This window comes from Labrus bergylta, chromosome 11, assembly GCF_963930695.1.
Source record: "Labrus bergylta chromosome 11, fLabBer1.1, whole genome shotgun sequence".
Lineage (NCBI taxonomy): Eukaryota > Metazoa > Chordata > Actinopteri > Labriformes > Labridae > Labrus > Labrus bergylta.
In genome coordinates, this window is record NC_089205.1 from 22,637,051 (window position 1) to 22,654,307 (window position 17,257).

The 17,257-nt window shown below is 42.1% G+C and overlaps 1 protein-coding gene across 9 annotated transcripts in view; it reads right to left on the reverse strand.

Moving 5' to 3' along the window:
* robo2 (roundabout, axon guidance receptor, homolog 2 (Drosophila)) overlaps positions 1-17,257 on the reverse strand; it is a 248,241-nt gene that overhangs the window by 46,312 nt on the left and 184,672 nt on the right. For 6 of the 9 annotated variants that reach the window (XM_065960202.1, XM_065960203.1, XM_065960199.1 and 3 more), the window contains exons 3-7: positions 12,714-12,871; positions 12,363-12,483; positions 11,940-12,078; positions 3,000-3,136; positions 1,846-1,857 (exon numbers count right to left, since the gene is read on the reverse strand). In XM_065960202.1, coding sequence (XP_065816274.1) covers positions 1,846-1,857; positions 3,000-3,136; positions 11,940-12,078; positions 12,363-12,483; positions 12,714-12,871 — 567 coding nt within the window. The remainder of the gene's footprint in view (positions 1-1,845; positions 1,858-2,999; positions 3,137-11,939; positions 12,079-12,362; positions 12,484-12,713; positions 12,872-17,257) is intronic. The other 3 variants (XM_065960204.1, XM_065960198.1, XM_065960200.1) reach the window with 1 other exon arrangement.

A 17,257-nucleotide genomic window follows, 5' to 3' on the forward strand; every position in this document is an offset into this window, starting at 1 on the left:
AATCAAGAGGAAGTCAGTATGAGATGGTTTCACTGCTTGGCTCAAGGCTAACTCACACTGGCCCTGTTTTGATACAGAAACCCTTATTGACATGTGAGAGGCTCCTTCCTGTCCCCTCCTAAGAAAACAAATGATCAGGTGCCCATATTTAATTCATGACACAGCCACATCTTCCTGGTTGGAAGAGGGCTCGACATGAAACAGAAGTCAGGGTGAAGAGAACAAATGGACAGAGAGACAGGCATTCATTCAGTGCACCAGGCACACAAACTATGAAGAATTTCCCCTCCTTTAAAATCCCACGTTCATCATATTTTATTCACAAGTCGACAGCAATTACTGTCTCTTCCCACAAGCAGAGTGAATGTGTAATTTCCTCCATCTTCCTGAAAGCTGACAGTTTGACAATCATAGAAAAGCTGCTGCTGTTTTGGCAACCCAAGTCCTGCCACTGAGGCAGTGTCTGGGTTTTTCTGCCAGTTGACGCCTGTCTCAACACATATTTCTGCCATTATTTTCCTCTCCCTTCTTTGTCCTTGCGCCTGCTTCTTGTACCTGTATTTCTTCTGTTTGTGCCCTCAAAAACGAACGCCTTGCTCTCCAGATTCTCCTTTTTAATGACTTATTCTGACAATTTAACATCTTTAGTGTATCCTATCTGCTTCTGCCTTGACCTTTTTCCCCCAATCTAGAGGGAAATAAAATGAGATCCCAGCTCTGCATTGTGGGGCTCAGAAGGAGAGAAACTCATCCAAAACAAACAGATCTCAGCTTTGTGTTCCAAAAATTCACAGATGGCCAAAAGACTTGCAAGTCAAACACGTCCTGCACCATATGAGATGACAATGTCTGAGACGCTCAGTCTGCCAGCCCACTCAGTCATTGTACAAGACAGGGTGTCCAATCTAAAGAGCCTGTACTTGGAGCTCCACTGGGAAATGAAACTTTCAGTAACAAGAGTTGTGAAATCTGTGCTGTTGGGAAGGGTTGTCAAAGGGATGGATTGGTATTTTCTGAGTTGGGGGTAAATGTACACTACATTGAAAAAATTCAAAGCTTTTCCAATCACAAGCCAATTAGTTTTAGCACTACTTTACACACCACATGAAGCAGATTAATCAGCTGTTTGGGTCTGCGCTTTTCGAAAGAAACAAAAAATACATCCAAGCCTTAAAAAAGACCAATTTCATATTGAATATAAAGCACTTTTTACTTTAAATCATACACAAGTTAAATCAGAAACTCTTTGAGGTCTAGTTTAAATGATAGAAATCCAGACCTACAAAAACCATGTGTATGTGTCAAATGTTGTGGCTGTTGCGTATTATATGGTTGAAACACCAAAGCATATTCTAAGAAATGTGTCTTTCATTACAAAGTTAGAGTTACTGTTACATCAGTAAAGACATAGTTTGTTGACATGAAAAGTATTTCTAGATACTCAGTTGATTAAGTTCCTCATGAACATAGACACTCAAAATACATAAAGCAACATGAAAATAAAATCTTCCCTTTCAGCTCAGTTAAATTGCAGCAACCGGGATATGGTGGCTAGCTGCAGTTATTAGTCTGTTTTATTATCATATTACATCAAAGAACGCTCTGGTGCAACAATCCATTAATGCTTACTAACTGTTACTAATCCTAGTAGAAATGTGAAATCTATATAGACTACATCATTATGTGCAAATAATAGTTCTAAGGATAAACAATGTGATGTAACACCTGTGTTAGAAAATACAGAAAGAATAAAGCAATGCTATTTGATTGTCAAGCAGTCATATGCAGAGGTCTGTATGAAGGGGGCATGCAGGATGGATTGAAATCAGAAGGATGGGTACTTACCGACAGGGCGAGCTGGAGACACAACAATGGTGGAGTGGATACACAAACGAAACAAAATCACGACACAGACGCACAAACACATAAAACAAGAGAAGAGGAACAGAAAAAAAAAACAACAGAATGAAATAAGACAAAAAGAAATCAAAGTCAGAATGAATGGCATGTTGTGTTGGGGATAACACATTTGTTTGCACAGGGTAAGGATGGCAGAGAGCATCCAGTAGCTTCTGTCAGCTGGACAGTTTTTATTGAGAAGCTCATGGCTTCTGTTTCTCCAGACAACTGGTTAATAAAGGCAGCCTGGTAAAAGCGCCCCCTGGTGGTCAATAATTGTGAATTGCATTAAAATAGCTTCAGGAGACAAAGCACCTACTGGATCTTCACTGTCTGCATTTAATGAAATACACAGGTCTATGTGCTGATGGACAGAGCAGAGAAAAAGAGTGAGAGGAAGAGAGAGAGCATTTCAGAGAATAAGTGAATACAGCATGTTGGTTACATAAAATTTATTTCTATTTGGGAGAATTGGTGCAAGTGGTGGATCCCCAGTGTGTCCTCCACATTACAGAATGTGTCCTCACCATCAAGTGACACACCAAGATGCTACACTCCAAAACTACCTTACTAATGTCAAATGAAAAGTCAACCTTGTTTTTCTCCCTCTGGCCCCCCTGTGTTGCACCAAAGCGGTCCACAGAGACCGTTAACACTTGGGTTTAATAGGAAGAAGACGGTTGAAAAGAGGGGAAATTATTGTTAGAATGTTTTTATTAACCTTACAAACCCCAGGTGTGGGACTGGCGGTGTGCACCAGTAATCTGTGAAATGGCTTTGCTGACTGGATGGTTACGGCATAAAGGGTTGCGTGGCTAGCGGACCACCAGGACGGGGGGAGGGTGGCAAAGTGTGTCACGCTGCACTTGGGAATGTAAATAATTGAATAGGTTTATATACTGTGTACATCTCTCTTTGTGTCGGGAGTCAGCATTCTGGATTTTCATTGGAGTAAAGAAGACCCTGTGGAGTAACCTGCCAATCTAAACCTCACACACAGTACAAGAACAATAACATCGGGGGTTCATGACTTCTCAAAGTGGTGTGTTGAGCTAGCTAATGTGAAAAAATAACATATAAACAACAAAGGTGTTTCATACCTCTGACTGTGAGAGTGGCGGACGCCTCCAACTTGCCCACGCGGTTTTCTGCAACACAGGTGAACGTGCCCTCGTCGTTAACGGAAGCCTTCTTCACTCTCAGCACATAGTCGTCCTTGTCATACTTGATATCGTACCTGTCAACAAAAAATACAACATCATGAAACCTCAGCTGTCTTTTCAGCAATAAATGCAAAAACCACAAAGTCAGATAAAAAATGAACCCTCTGAAATATTAGACTTCAGTATTTCATCCATAGCTGTTGAGTTGTCTGCCAGTTTCAGTGGAAAGTGCATTTTCTCTTCGAGGGGTACACAGAAGCACAACTGTTCATTGTGACAAATGGAGATTGCAGGGAGAGGGATCAATTATTCAACAATGACACAGAGTACACAGAGAAGTGTGCGTTCAGTTGGAACCCTCAAAACTTGATCAATATTCATGAGATGTTTCTCTGTATGTGTGTGGAAAGCTTTGACTACATTCAGAGCTTGATGTGGATGTCATTGTAGTCTGCTACATGTGTTTATTGGCAACATATGTACACTGGAACACACATTCTTATTGTAAAGCACCTGACTGAATTAAATTCAGATTCTGCACAAAGACAAAGTCTGACCAAATTTCATTTGCACTGCAGTAGTCAAATGTTTGTGTTTATGTGTGTGTTTGCCGATAGATGCCAGTGTGCTTAGACCTGTATGAATTGTATGGCGGTTGACAGAGGGATAATGCTGGCCTGGTTTGTTGTTCCAGGCTGTAATTGAAGGGGGTGCAGGCCTGGCAGTGTGTGAGCAGTGTGCTGGAGGGAATGGAGGCTCTATGATAGTGGTCTGTCAGCCTGACAACCGTCTGCCGCCCACAAGCTGTCACTCACAGACACTGAGAACAGAGATGAAATGAACTGACACAGGGCCACTGTATCAGTGCTTGACATTATATTTGCCTCTGTGCGACAGTTCTTTATTTTGAATAAAAAGAGACAATTCAGTTGACATCGGTGCAGTCTTTTTGCAGCATTCGGCCCTTTCAATGTATCTAATGCACTCTGTTAGTGTCTTTTTTTAATACTACCACTGGAATCCCCAAAGTCAGATTTTTTCAAACCCACAAAGGGGCTTTAAGGGGCAAGCCTGAAGTTATATTATCCTTTTATTATAGCTTATGACTCTGTTCCATAAAACTCCAAACTTGTAGTCCAACAGCTATTAAAAACACATAAAAGAACCGAGAGCAGTGATGTCTGCCCAACATGGAGCTAACCCCTTCAGAGACTGAAAACGAAGTCGTCAGAATTGTTTTAGAGCAAACTACACTGGTCATGTTCGGTGTAATGGAGAAAAAGGCGACCCACTGCAACAGAATGACTCTTTTTATGTGTTTTTAATATGTTTTGGATGACATCGGAGCTCTTTGGAACAGAGGAATAAGCTACACGGGCTTACACAGATGATACTCGTTAGGAGGATAAATTCAGTTCAGTTATTTTGACTCTGTAGGGGAACAGTTAAAAGTTAATAAACAATTGTTCACAGTGGATAACAGTTTACTGTAGATAATACATAGCACAATTACATTTGGCAAAAACCCCCTTGGTGTAAAGCAATAGCCCCTGGTGGGACTGGAGTAACAGTATGTTTTGGTCCATTTCCCTCAGAGTGGGAAAGACCCCTCAGCTCGACCTCAGGTGTTCCGATGGCTGCTTGCCACGAGCAGCTGCAGAACTAATCTGACCTGTCTATCCATGTCTTATTTTTTTTGCATGCTGTTATGACATTTCCTGAGCAAGCTTTCAAAGGCAGCTTTATTGAATCACATTCCTCAACTTTGACTGCCAGTTCCTCCTCTCTGCACAGGTACTTAAGGAGCCATAATGATTATTTGACTGAGTCATGACTGAACGCTTTGTTCTACACAGAGGGGATGTACAGTTCAGGTAATGGCTGAGGATGTGGATAAAGCATTTATTGTTGCAACAGAATGAGTGGCATCCAAAGGAATGAGACAGCACCTTTTGGGACTTGCCTGTTGTCAGATGAAAAACAGAGAGAGAGAATCCTCCCATACACTGCCCTCTGGCTAAGATGGGTAACTGAACATCCTGACATTGTGAGGGAGGGTGGAAATGTGAAAAAGCATGTTAGGGACAAGTTAGGGCTTAGGGAGACTGCTGTGACTTCCACAGTGAGATATAGTGAACAAGTACAGTTTTCCAAGTAATCTCAATCAAGCCGTCCAAACCCTTTCTTAACAAGTTGATTGTTATGCAAGAATGAATTAAATCCTATGTCAGCATGCTAAATGGCTCACACTTCAAATGCCAACATGCTAAAGAAGGTAATACACTTCATTGAATTTTAAGGTTTGCTCATAAGTTCTAGTGAAAATAGAACTAATGGAAATGTCATTAGATTGTCAGGTAGCAATTGGATAAACTGAAAAGTCAGCGCTGCCATATTTTTTCTTCTTCATCAATGTAATACAAGGCATCATGTTGTTAGCTAGCTAGGTGCTTATAATAGACAAATGGCTTACTCACTTAAAATTGACTTTTAATGAAAAACCATGGAAGCCGGAAGATGGAAGGTTAAAACTTATTTTGTTTCCTATAGCATATATTCTGAAAATTTAGTACAGCTATCAACGTGCATACTTGTATACTTCTATCAGGACAGGCTGCACATGAAGATCGAATGTAGATCCCATCAGTTTGGTCACTGGTCATGTAATATAAATGTCATCACCTCTGCTGCCCGCTCGCCATGAACTGTTCTGAATATTTCCTGCTGCGTTCACACATCAGCTCACCCCAACTCTGCGAGGAAACGTTACTAGGGGGATTGCAGGAAAACTCCTGTGTAAAGCATGGATGGAAAAATGTAGCTTAGCACATGTAGCTTACTATGAAAAATCCTCTGGGTTGATAAGCGTACGCACCTGAAGAACAACATGCTTATTGTCTGCTTATTGCTTATCGTCAATCTCTCAAACACAACCTCAGGCTAGTGCATGACTAATTAGTGGGAAATATGAGCCCAATCAATCTGTAATCAACTTCTTATATGAAATCAGCCTAAATGACAAGATGAGTGGAAATACTCAGGGATAAGAGGTAGTTGTAGCCACACACACACACACACACATCAGTACACACAAAAAAAGAACAGTAGCTCTTTATTGAGACTGGATTGGGGTAGAGCTCTGTTCTCTATTAGAGGAGGAATGTAATTGCACATGTAGAAGGGCTGTGGATAGTATAGCCGAGCCAAGCTCACCCCGCCTGACTCTACCTCCTTTTCAACCCAAAAAGGCACCCTGTACACAGAGGTTCACTCACACAGAGAACAAAGTATACAATCATCTTACACATATGCACACATATGCAGAGTTATTCGCTCGTGCAGGGAGATGAGGAGTGATGGGAATGTGAGCGAATGACAAGACAAAGCAGAATTTTTATCGGTTGTCAAGTTGATGTGTTCTGCACGCAGAAGGCTGCGAAAACGATGAAAACTTTATTGGACAAACTTTAAAAGCCTTACATCTCAAAAATCCTCTTCATCCTCTTCATGAGAGGATTTGCCTTGAAACCGTCTGTCAGGAACACACTCATCCATGTTCCTTCTTTGGATTGTGTGCCAGTTCCCTTACATTAAAATAATCTTATCTCTCATTCCATTGAATGAGTGTGTACACTTAACCGCAAAATGACCCAACCTGAGAGGATCTTATCTGCGGCTCCCTTGTGTGTACATGTGATTTGTGGCTGCGGTAGGCACAGGGCTTGTGTGCCAACTGTGAGCACATGACTCAGACTGAAGATACAGCACTACAGGACTAATTCCAGCTGGCTCTCTGGCCTGACCGCTTTGACACAAAGTCCCCTCTTTGCTCCATTTCATTCTGACAGTCTGATCCACTTTCACACCATCTGACTGCTACTTTACCTCATCCTGATCAAAAGAGCTGGAGTCTACCTGTCCGGGCATTGTCACCCATGAGAGGGAATCAATTAACCGCTATCGCTTCTCATCTTCCTTTTGTAAGGCCCTTAGCCAGAACTGCACTCCCTCTTGGCACGTCCCTCACCTCAGCGGGGTCAGGGCCTTCCCATCAGTCCGACTGAAATTAATCACCTCATCCTACATTAATCAAAGCACAGTTTGGCAGGAATTCAGCCCTTATGGTAAGACGAGGGGTTTGTTAGAAGAAAATTGATCCTAAATTTGCCTTTTAAAAAAGCTTGTCCTTTATGCCACAGCAACTGGAGTACAAGCCTGTACTTAATCAAAAATGGTTTGGAGCGGGCACCATGGTCGTCCTGGAAAATGTTGATGATTGAGGAAAGTTCAGCTCATTGATCGATGTCTGGAAGCAACTATTTTTTCTTACTTTCTGAGAGCTTTTGTGTAAGAAACAAATCATGCGCAAACACACAAAGCATGGAAAATGTCAGAGGCTGAGGTAAAAACTTGTGATTTCTTAGAAGTAAGGGGGTATATTTTTCTGTTATTCATGAAAAAAACTGAAAGCAGTAAGACATAACAGATGACCATCTGCACATCTTCTGGAATAATTCTAAGACAGGTTTCTATATTCTCTATCATAAAAAGGTTAGTTATCATTTTATCTAACTTACTTTGTTCCTACACACCCTCACATATCCTTCTGTCATTCCACTCACCAGCCTCCTCAGACATAAACAGCAGATGTCTCCACTTATATATCAGGATGGAGGCAGGATGGAGACAGGAACCATAGCCTGCCGTATTTTAATTCTGCTGAGTTGTGGAGGAGAGAAATCACAGAAACTGGATGGTCAGCACAACACAGGCGCTCCTGTCACACCAGCTTTAAAAGCTCTCTCAAATAGAATGACCCACACACCTTTATCATGCACACACCCACACCAGCACACACGTACCACAGAGGGATTGAGTCAAAAAGAAAGGCCTTTTCTGCTGAATGTTGCAGGGGCTGTGCTTTGGAGGTCATTGGGGACATAGGGGGCTGAATACAGATAGACTGCAAGACCAAAGGGGCTCTGATAAGGCACAGGAGAGGGCACAAAGGGTCCACAGCAAATGAGGAGGGAGCGAGAAACCAAAGGAGGGGAAGACGTGGGCCACACACTGAGCTCGTAGGCAGTGAGAGATAAAAAAAGAAATACTGCTCAAGTCTCCTCACTGAGATTCAGAGACTGTGGCACAAACTCCTCAATATGTAGACTCAAAGCTCTGTGATGTAGGAGCAGCTTTGGTGCTTTCCCCAAGATGTTGTTGAGATGCTTTACAGACGGATAATAATCTGATACTTATATTAATCCAAGCCAAGACACTTTCTAATAAAACAATGGCTTGTTGATGCAGCACTGAATGTGGATGATGGCAAATGCCTTTCCACATTTTTGGAAAGGCATTGTAGGCCATATACACCTTACATAAACCCTTTCAGCATTTTATAGATTTTGGGACACATGCTACAATCCAGCTGCTTTACACAGGACACCTAAGAATTTCTTCTACGAGGAGACACTACTCTTCAGTCTGAATCTCATCTAATGTGTACTTGTAAAAAATATAAACCCAATTTACAACCATGTATGCAGCCTGTTGAAGGTGCTCCTGTTCATTTTCTTACACAAAATAATCCAACTGAGAAATTCTCTCTGCAATAACATACCTGTGCAATTATCTGCATTAATACTGTCTTTTTATAGTTCACTCAACAATGTTCTTCTTCAACAATATTCTCATTTAATCTTAATTATACATTCTGGCATTTATATCTAATTACCTCTTATCTCAGCATTTCACCTTATTGGATGCATCTGCTCATCTCTCACGTTGTATATCTATTGCTGTATTTCTTGTCTATTCATAAGTTGTAAACAGTATATATTCTGATTATGTAAAATGTACATATTTTACACATTTTAACTTATAGTCCATGCTTTCATTCTGTACAGGATCAATTGTAATGCCTGGGTTGTCCCCCTAAATATGAATAAAGTTTGTCTGACTCTGATTAGAATCAAATTGAGTTGTCTAGGGGAGGTTGGGGGATTTCAATATAACGTGCAGGTCAGTGACTTTAATCCTGCCTGGAGCAGATATATATGAGAATGTTCTCTTCCTCTCCTCCTACCCTGGTAAGAGTTAAATCTTAATTACCTTCCGTTTGTTCTCATAACTATTGGTCCTTTCATAAACCCACCCTGGAAGAGAAACCTCAGCACAAAGAATACAGTTCTGAGTAACAAAGGAGGAATTAGTGATGCCCTTTTTCTGACCTGACGGCGACATACTGTACAGTCCTATTTAAGAGCCCAGATGATGAAGGAAATGGAATAGCCTTTATGAAAGTAAGAACCCGCAAGCTCAACAAATGGGCTGATCTAATTTCAGCTACAGGTAATTATTCTGTCTTGGCTAGTCTACCTTTTTTACAAGTAATTGTATGTGTGGTGGACTGCGTCTATTTAACACTTTCACCTCACAGACACAGTGCTCTCCTTAAAGTCAAAGTATAACAGTAAATAAGACAAAACCATACATACACCTATATTCATAAGAATATAATTGTCTTTTAAATAATGTATTCACCTGCAGTTTGACGCACCTGTTGTTCCTTGACATACTTTGACCCTGATTCTAACAAGTGACCGATTGATTGTTTTCCCATTGATGTCTCTGAAGCTTTCCTATTATGATGTTTGCAGTTTATAACAATATATTTGTACTTTTTATTACATTACAGTAGTAAAACCTGTTGACAAGTGTCGAGTAAAGTAGCTTGTTTGTTGATTTTGATTTTGTTTCCACAGTATAACACCCACAAAGAGGTAAAACAGCAGCACCATTGTCTTTGTTCTCTAATTGAAACCATTCTTGTGTTGTCTCTATCTCCTTCTCTATCCCACAGAGACTAAAGCCAGTGCCATCCTGGCGTGCTTCATGTCTGTCTGCCTGAGCGTGTGTGTGTGTGTGTGTGTGTGTGTTTGCCTGAGAGGCTGCTGCAGCCACTGAGCATATTAAAGACCTGTTTACTCAGCTGAGGTTCCCTCTTCCTACTATAGAAGTTGCACCCACACAAACACCTACAGAAGGTCACTAGCATGCTTAAAGCGTGTTAGGGGAGCAGCAAAGTTAAAACTATTTGATGGTGAAGAAGAAGTCTCTCTTTTAACAGCTTATCATAATAATAAGGACAGTGTAACCTTTTTGCATAAAGAGTAAACAGAGATCTCTCCCCTTTGACTATAGAAGTGCTTGATCTTTGGTCGTCTTTATTCCTACAGTGAAGACCACAGCTGATCAACAGACAGATTTCCTTAGTGTAATGAAACATTGGCTGTGCTTCAGTAGCTTTCTTTTTTTCTCCTCTTCCTTAGAGCATTTATAGTTATCAACCTGGAAAATATTATTTCATGGGTTTTTCAAACAATCCTTCTGTCAGTCAGAGACGAGCCCTATTTCATGTTTATTAAGTGAGGATAAGCAGAAAGCAGGAACAGTCATTTAATAACTCCAGGACTCTTCTTTTTGGCATCAGAAAATGTCAGAATTAGAATATCACATTATACATGCTTGCTTTCTGCTTCAAAGAACAACTGGAGAATTAAATATAGCGAGGAAAACAAAGGAGCTCATGTAATTAGAAACTGTGCAATGTTTATTGCTTATTCATTTTTACAGTGTCTTCTTTTCAGTTATTTAGCTGTATCCAAATAAGGCCAAACATCAAAGGAAGGACTCATCCTACTCTGTTATAAATTTGTTAATTAGTGTACAAAATAAACTAATTTCTAGAGCCAACTCCCTTTCAAAGACATGAGTGAAATACTTTTATGTGTTTGCTCTGGCACCACACTTGTATCCCACTGCCCAGTGAACCAAAACCTTATCAGACACAAACAAGCCTCCCACGCTCTGCTCTGCAGCTAGCCTTGAGAGATGTCAGGTCCACAGAGTGTATGTTTTCATGAGGTGATCCAAGGAGTGTGTCACTTGTCTGTTGGCTGGGGAGAGAGCGCTTGTCTCTTTGAAGTCCACTCCTGACAATGACACTGCTGTTGACTGTGGGTCCAGTGACTCACAGTGGAGCAACAGGCAACACACAGGACACGACGGGGGCAATATCACTATGTCATCAGTGGCTTTTTTTTTTTTTTTTTACAGGATGTGAGACAGACTGTAGCTGGTCATGGTTTGAGCAGTAAATTACAGAGTTGCAATGCGCTTTCTTTCATCAGTTTCAGTTTTTGTACTGTGGGTGTTTGCACGTCATATCAGCCAAGGTACAAAGACTGAAGAGTTAAATGAGCAGGGGAGGCCGGGAGCTTTTATCTTTCGGGTTTCTGTGCCAAAATTGTACCTGAACAGCTGTACACAGACACCACGTCAGCTGCTGTTCTATGTCTCTTTATTTCTCCTGTCATTCATTCTGCCTGTATCTCTACCTGTCAGCCTATTTTTTTCCCCTCGTTTAAGAGCCTGCCTTTTAGCGCACCTGCCCACTTACCTGTCACTCAGTTTTAATTGTACAGCTCAATATCTGTTTGTCCTCATACAGACTCGTTCTTTGACATGAAACACTGTCACCTCCTGTAATGGTCCACTGGGGCACCAGAGGCACCTGAGTCATTTTAGCCTGAATGTATAATCTGCATTTCACACAGCCTAATAGAGCTCTTAAAGCCCACTGCTGGCAGACAGTCCAGGGGAGAGCTTTCTGTGTGAGTTATTATTATTTTGAAACAGCCACTCAGATTGAACTCATGCCTCCACAGCTTCTTTGCGTTAAGTGCAGCCTGTCACACAAGTATAACACAATTGTACTGGAATGCAGAGAAGCACACGAATGCTAAAAGTGGATTCTCATACAAAGCAACAGAGGAAAAGACAGCTCTTTATAAATATTCTCGTAGATGCACATACCTCCCACGAGGAACGTCAACGTCGTCTTTCCTCCAGCGTACATTTGGCTGAGGGTCTCCTTGTACCTGGCATCGGAACTCAACACTCTCCTCTTCCAGGACCACCTGGTTGATGGGCCTGCGGAGGAAGGTCGGTCGCTCTGCAGGATAGACAAAGATATCTTTTAAAAATAGGCCAATGGAAATATTCTCTTCTCTTGAATTGTCAATTTCCCTCTGTCATTGTCTTGGTCAGCACTATATCATAATTTTATGCACATAGACATAAGGTAATGACAATAAACAGCACCAGTAATGATATATTCATCCCATATAGGACAAAATTACAAGTAATATATAATGAAAAAGAAATGTTTGTCAGTTTCTCTGCTCCATAATTGTACAAAAAAATATGTTTCTGGAAAACTGGAGTAATAAAACTCACCAAATACTGTGACTTGTGCTGTCTCACTGTCCCTTTCTCCGACCATGTTGGTACCCACACAGATGTACATGCCAGCGTCACTCTTTCTTGTGTTGGAAATCATTAGCTTTCCTCCTCGAATCTGAAGGGGGGGGGGGGGGGGGGAGAAACTCCTTGAATACACAAGTATGACCATTTCAACAATTGTTAGTTAAAAGTGCAGCTAAAAAGTATGACTCATCTCTATTATAATGACATGAATGAGACATTTTCAATGGCAGATCATTACAGGAGCTAAAGCTTTTTTTCTATGCTCTCACACACTGACAATAAAGCTCCCAGTAGATCAGAACAGATGGTAGTGGTACTTACAGTGATCCTGTCATCCTTGTCTTCAATTCGCACTTTGTCTTTCTTCCAGTAGATGGTGGGTTCAGGATGGCCTCTGGGAGGAACACACTCCAGGATGGCTGGCTCTCCTGCTGCCACCACCACGTCTGTCGGGTTTTGTCTGAAGTCATCTCGCAGCACTGAGAGGAAAAAAGAAAACAGTTCAGGGTGAGTACAGCAGTGTAGCATACTTTTAAACTTAAATTGCTTTAAGTCAAACTTGTTTCCCCCTGTATGAATATAGTTGTGTGCACAACACAGTATGAATGTGTGCCGCTTTCATCCTGGCTATTGACATGAGATGTGTGCAGCTTCATCTGACAAGGCGAGCACAAGTGAAAGCTAATTGGAGCTAATGGAGGTCCCTGTGGATGTAGCAGAACAAACACAGACAGAATGCCCTGAAGCCTGGTGTCATTCACATGTGAGAGCTCACAGTGGTGTTACACTGCTTCACTTTGCTGGCATAGGGACACAGACACACACACACACACACACACACACACACACACACACACACACACACACACACACACACACACACACACACACACACACACACACACACACACACACACACACACACACACTCACAGATATGTACTAACACACAATGTCAGTGGGTGGTCTGGTGAACAACTGTGGCCTTGTATCTAATCACCCCCAGGTAGGCCTTTCATCACAGAGATAGCCTCTCACTTTGTATAGTGTTCACCTAAACACCAGCACATTATTAAACAAGGAGAGCTGCTGTGAGATACAAACACATGTAGGATCAGACAAACACAAATGTGAAAGCACAAACATACTTAACTATCTGTTAGGAATTCAACTCTAAGAGCAGGATTGGTCTTCAATAACAATAAATAAATAAATAGATATCATACTTAATGTAGATTGAAGTTTAAAGGTACAAACTAAAGGTCATGCTGCCTCTCCTGCTGTGTGTGCTCAAAGACATCTTTCTTCATTTGATCTCCAATAAAACTAATCCGTAGAGTGGGACATAAGGAATTTCAGCTGCAGCAGTGTCCATCCGACCAGCAAGAGATGCCTTATTCCTCTGAAGGATAAAAGGACTAAGCTTGTTGGAGGATGTTTGAAGATGCTTGAGGAGGGCTAAATTAAGGGCAACACCACAGGTCCTTATGTAAATTCCACATGGCGCTGGGGACAATGGCGGGGAGTGCCGGGATTATAAGAGGGGATAACTGGTCCCTACGCTCCAGGCTTCTCTCATCTCTTCATTCACTCTTCTTACCCTCTTTACAGAAAGCAGCACAGCCATTGTCTTCTTATTTATTTATCTAGACGAAGGAGAAGCGGGCGCAGGCAGAGAGGAAGCTTTCAACCCAATTATCCTGGGGATGCACAGGGGTACAGAGTGGGACTTTTGTGTGACATGAATTCAAATGAAACCTTTACACAGGGGTAATAGGAGAGAATACAGAATAGGTAGAAGTCGAGGTTTTCTGTCTTTCATGCAGGGCTGCCCTCTAATCTAAAAAGCCAAGGTAATTAGCCGGCTTCAGAGTGGCCGACCCTCTGCCTAGGGTGGGTATAACAGCATCACTACTGTGCTCATGGTATTTGCATTACAAACGGAGGTCCTGCTGTTTAAAATCATAGCCTGGTTGGGACTATACGCTGCCTGTTGTTTCCAAGATCAGGTTGGATTTAATTGCTCCCCTCCATTCATTGCTAGCACCCATGGGATCTACCCAGAATCGATTTCCTCTGAAACAGAACAGTGACAAAAGAAACACACATTTCGTGCATCATGTGCCATTCTGTCTAATCTAATCTCATACTGCAAAGTGTGTCACAGTAAATGCTCCCCTGCCCTATAATCTAAATAAATATAGAACATGTAGAAACAGAAAAAATACAAACAGAAGAGCCACACACTAAAGCAAATAAATAACGAACAACACACTTGCTGAGGACAGGATAAACACAGAGTTACAAACAGCTACAAGTGAACCAACAGATAACACAGCACCAGTGAAGGGATTAGGCCCTGTGTGTTGGTTCAGGACTTGTTAATACCAAGACAACACAGTGAACAGATACACTTACTAAGCAAATGAGGGCAGGGGTCAGCCCAAATACTCTTTTGTACATAATTTAATCCAAACAACAAGGCCATGGCCGTCAAGGTTCACCTCCTACAGTTTACCAATAAACACACAACTCAAATATTCTTCAGCTCACTGTAAAATCTGCCCGGCTTTATTACAGTACAAGCATGCATCTCTCCCGTTGCTGCCTTAAGGCACCTCCATGCACTAGTCTACACTATGCATGGGATCATAAGGCAAGTAAATGCACTTATATTAGAATCATAACATGACTGCATTCTCCATTAATCTAAGCATCTGATATGTGTGTATCATTAAGTGAGTCTGTGCATTAGCTGTCAGAGACAGTTCTCCAGCCAGCTTTGAGGCCCTGTAGGCATTCAGGGCCCGAAACAGCCGACAGACGTAAGGTAATTGCCTTTCTATCCCCCTGAAACACCCAGCTACTCTTCCACTGAAAATATCTCACCTCCCATGGAGTTCCAGCAGGCCCCAAACTCTGCCTTCTTGCTTACCGCCTTATTAATATTTATATATTTTTTACATTTACACCCCTCTGTTGGCAAGTGCTACATCTGTCAATCTGGCTGGAGGCTAAAACAAACTCATATCTGAATAATATTAATCTGCTTTTGCCTCTCATATCTCACTTATTTATTTATTTCCCAAATATCACAGGAGTTGGTTGATTTGTATGAAGGAGCATCAGGCAGGGGGCAAAGCATGGCAAATTTGCAGCTCTTTCAGCTGGCACTGATTCAACACCTCAAACTTAAAGGGGCGGGAGTCAGGTTGCAAAGTTGTGCTATGAAACAGCCAAGGGGCTGGGAGTGGAGGTCTTTGCCAAAATAAAACACAAAGGAGACACCCACGCAGTTGTTTTGTAAACCAGATTGTCCTACATTGGCAGGGGAGGCCTGTGCCAGCAACCATTAAGGGAGTTTCACCTGGAGTGTCTGTGTGTGTTCTTCTCTGAGATAGACTCAGCAAACAGGAAAACTTCCAGCCACAGATACATGACAGCACAAACACCTAGCATCATAGCACAGAGGTGGCAGGGCAAGGACAGCATGAGGAGAGATATTTTGTACAGTGCACCCTCTTCTCCCATCTAAGATATTACTCACAGGAAGGGGACACGGCTTGTCTGTAAGATTAGTGGGGAGCCTTGACTGAAGTGTCCGGCCTGCATACTGAGATAAGTGCTGACAAATGCATTCACCTACAGGAGAGCACCTAGCTTTGGTTCACAAAGGTTGCGTTCACTGCCACAACAACACAGACTGATGTAGAAAATATAATTTTCTGACATTCACATCACTTTGATAGACATACACCACACACATAAAATCTACGCTCACAACCCAGACAGACTGTGAGACATTTCTTGAAAGCTGCAGGGCTTGGTATCTTTTTGTAATACTGCAAATTTGAATGTTTGTGTATGTTTGTGTGGCTGTTATTACTTTCCCCTCCCTTTACCAGAGGGAAAGACCTTACATGCTTTTAAAGATATTCTCCTGGGTCAGGGTCTAAAAAACACAGAGAGAGATTACAACAGTGAGAAGCCCCAGGCCATACCCCGACACCCAGACCCACCACCTTCTACCCACACTCTGATTAGAAAATAAACCATGCACACACACACACACACACACACACACACACACACACACACACACACACACACACACACACAAACTGGGAGAGTGTTTGAGAGGTAGCTCCAAGCTATAATATCATTTTATTCGAGTGCTTTTTGCGCTTCATCCGGCAGAGTGCCATTACAATACCGCCATTTTCAATTCTACCCTAAGAGAAGAGAGACAGTATATATGTCACTTGACAAAACATACCAAAGCCACTCCATGTGCTGTCATTGATGTTTTGTATTACTGTTGATGCTGAAGGCAGGAGAAGGATAATGCTACACTGTATAATGCTACACCGTGAAAGGAGATGTGCTCCATTTGTCTGGATGCAAGTTTTTTCTTCACCCTGTCTCACTCATTTGCCCTCCCACTGGACAGAGCTAACCTTTGCCCCCCACATCCAGATGCAGAAATTACCCCCTCAGCATGCAGGAAAGCAGCAGGTTCACCTATATCTGCTATATGCCTCCGCTGAGGGGTTGCAGGTCAGACCAGAGAAACAGCTGCAAAAATATGGCCGTCTGGCGGTGCCCAAGGCTGCACCTCCTCTGAGAACTGAGCCGAGACTCTCATCATTAGCACAACTCATCACCATTCCTCTCTGTCCAACTTATTCTCTCCTATCACCATCAGGGGTCATCCTCTGTCTTCCTTTTGGCTCTTCTCAGTTCATCACTTTTTCCCAATCCTGCAGCTTTGTCCCATGCGTCGAATCTTTCCCCTTTCCTCACTCTCACCGGCTCGTCAGGTTTTCTCTCTACACCGACTGCAGATGAGTTTTTCACAGATGAAG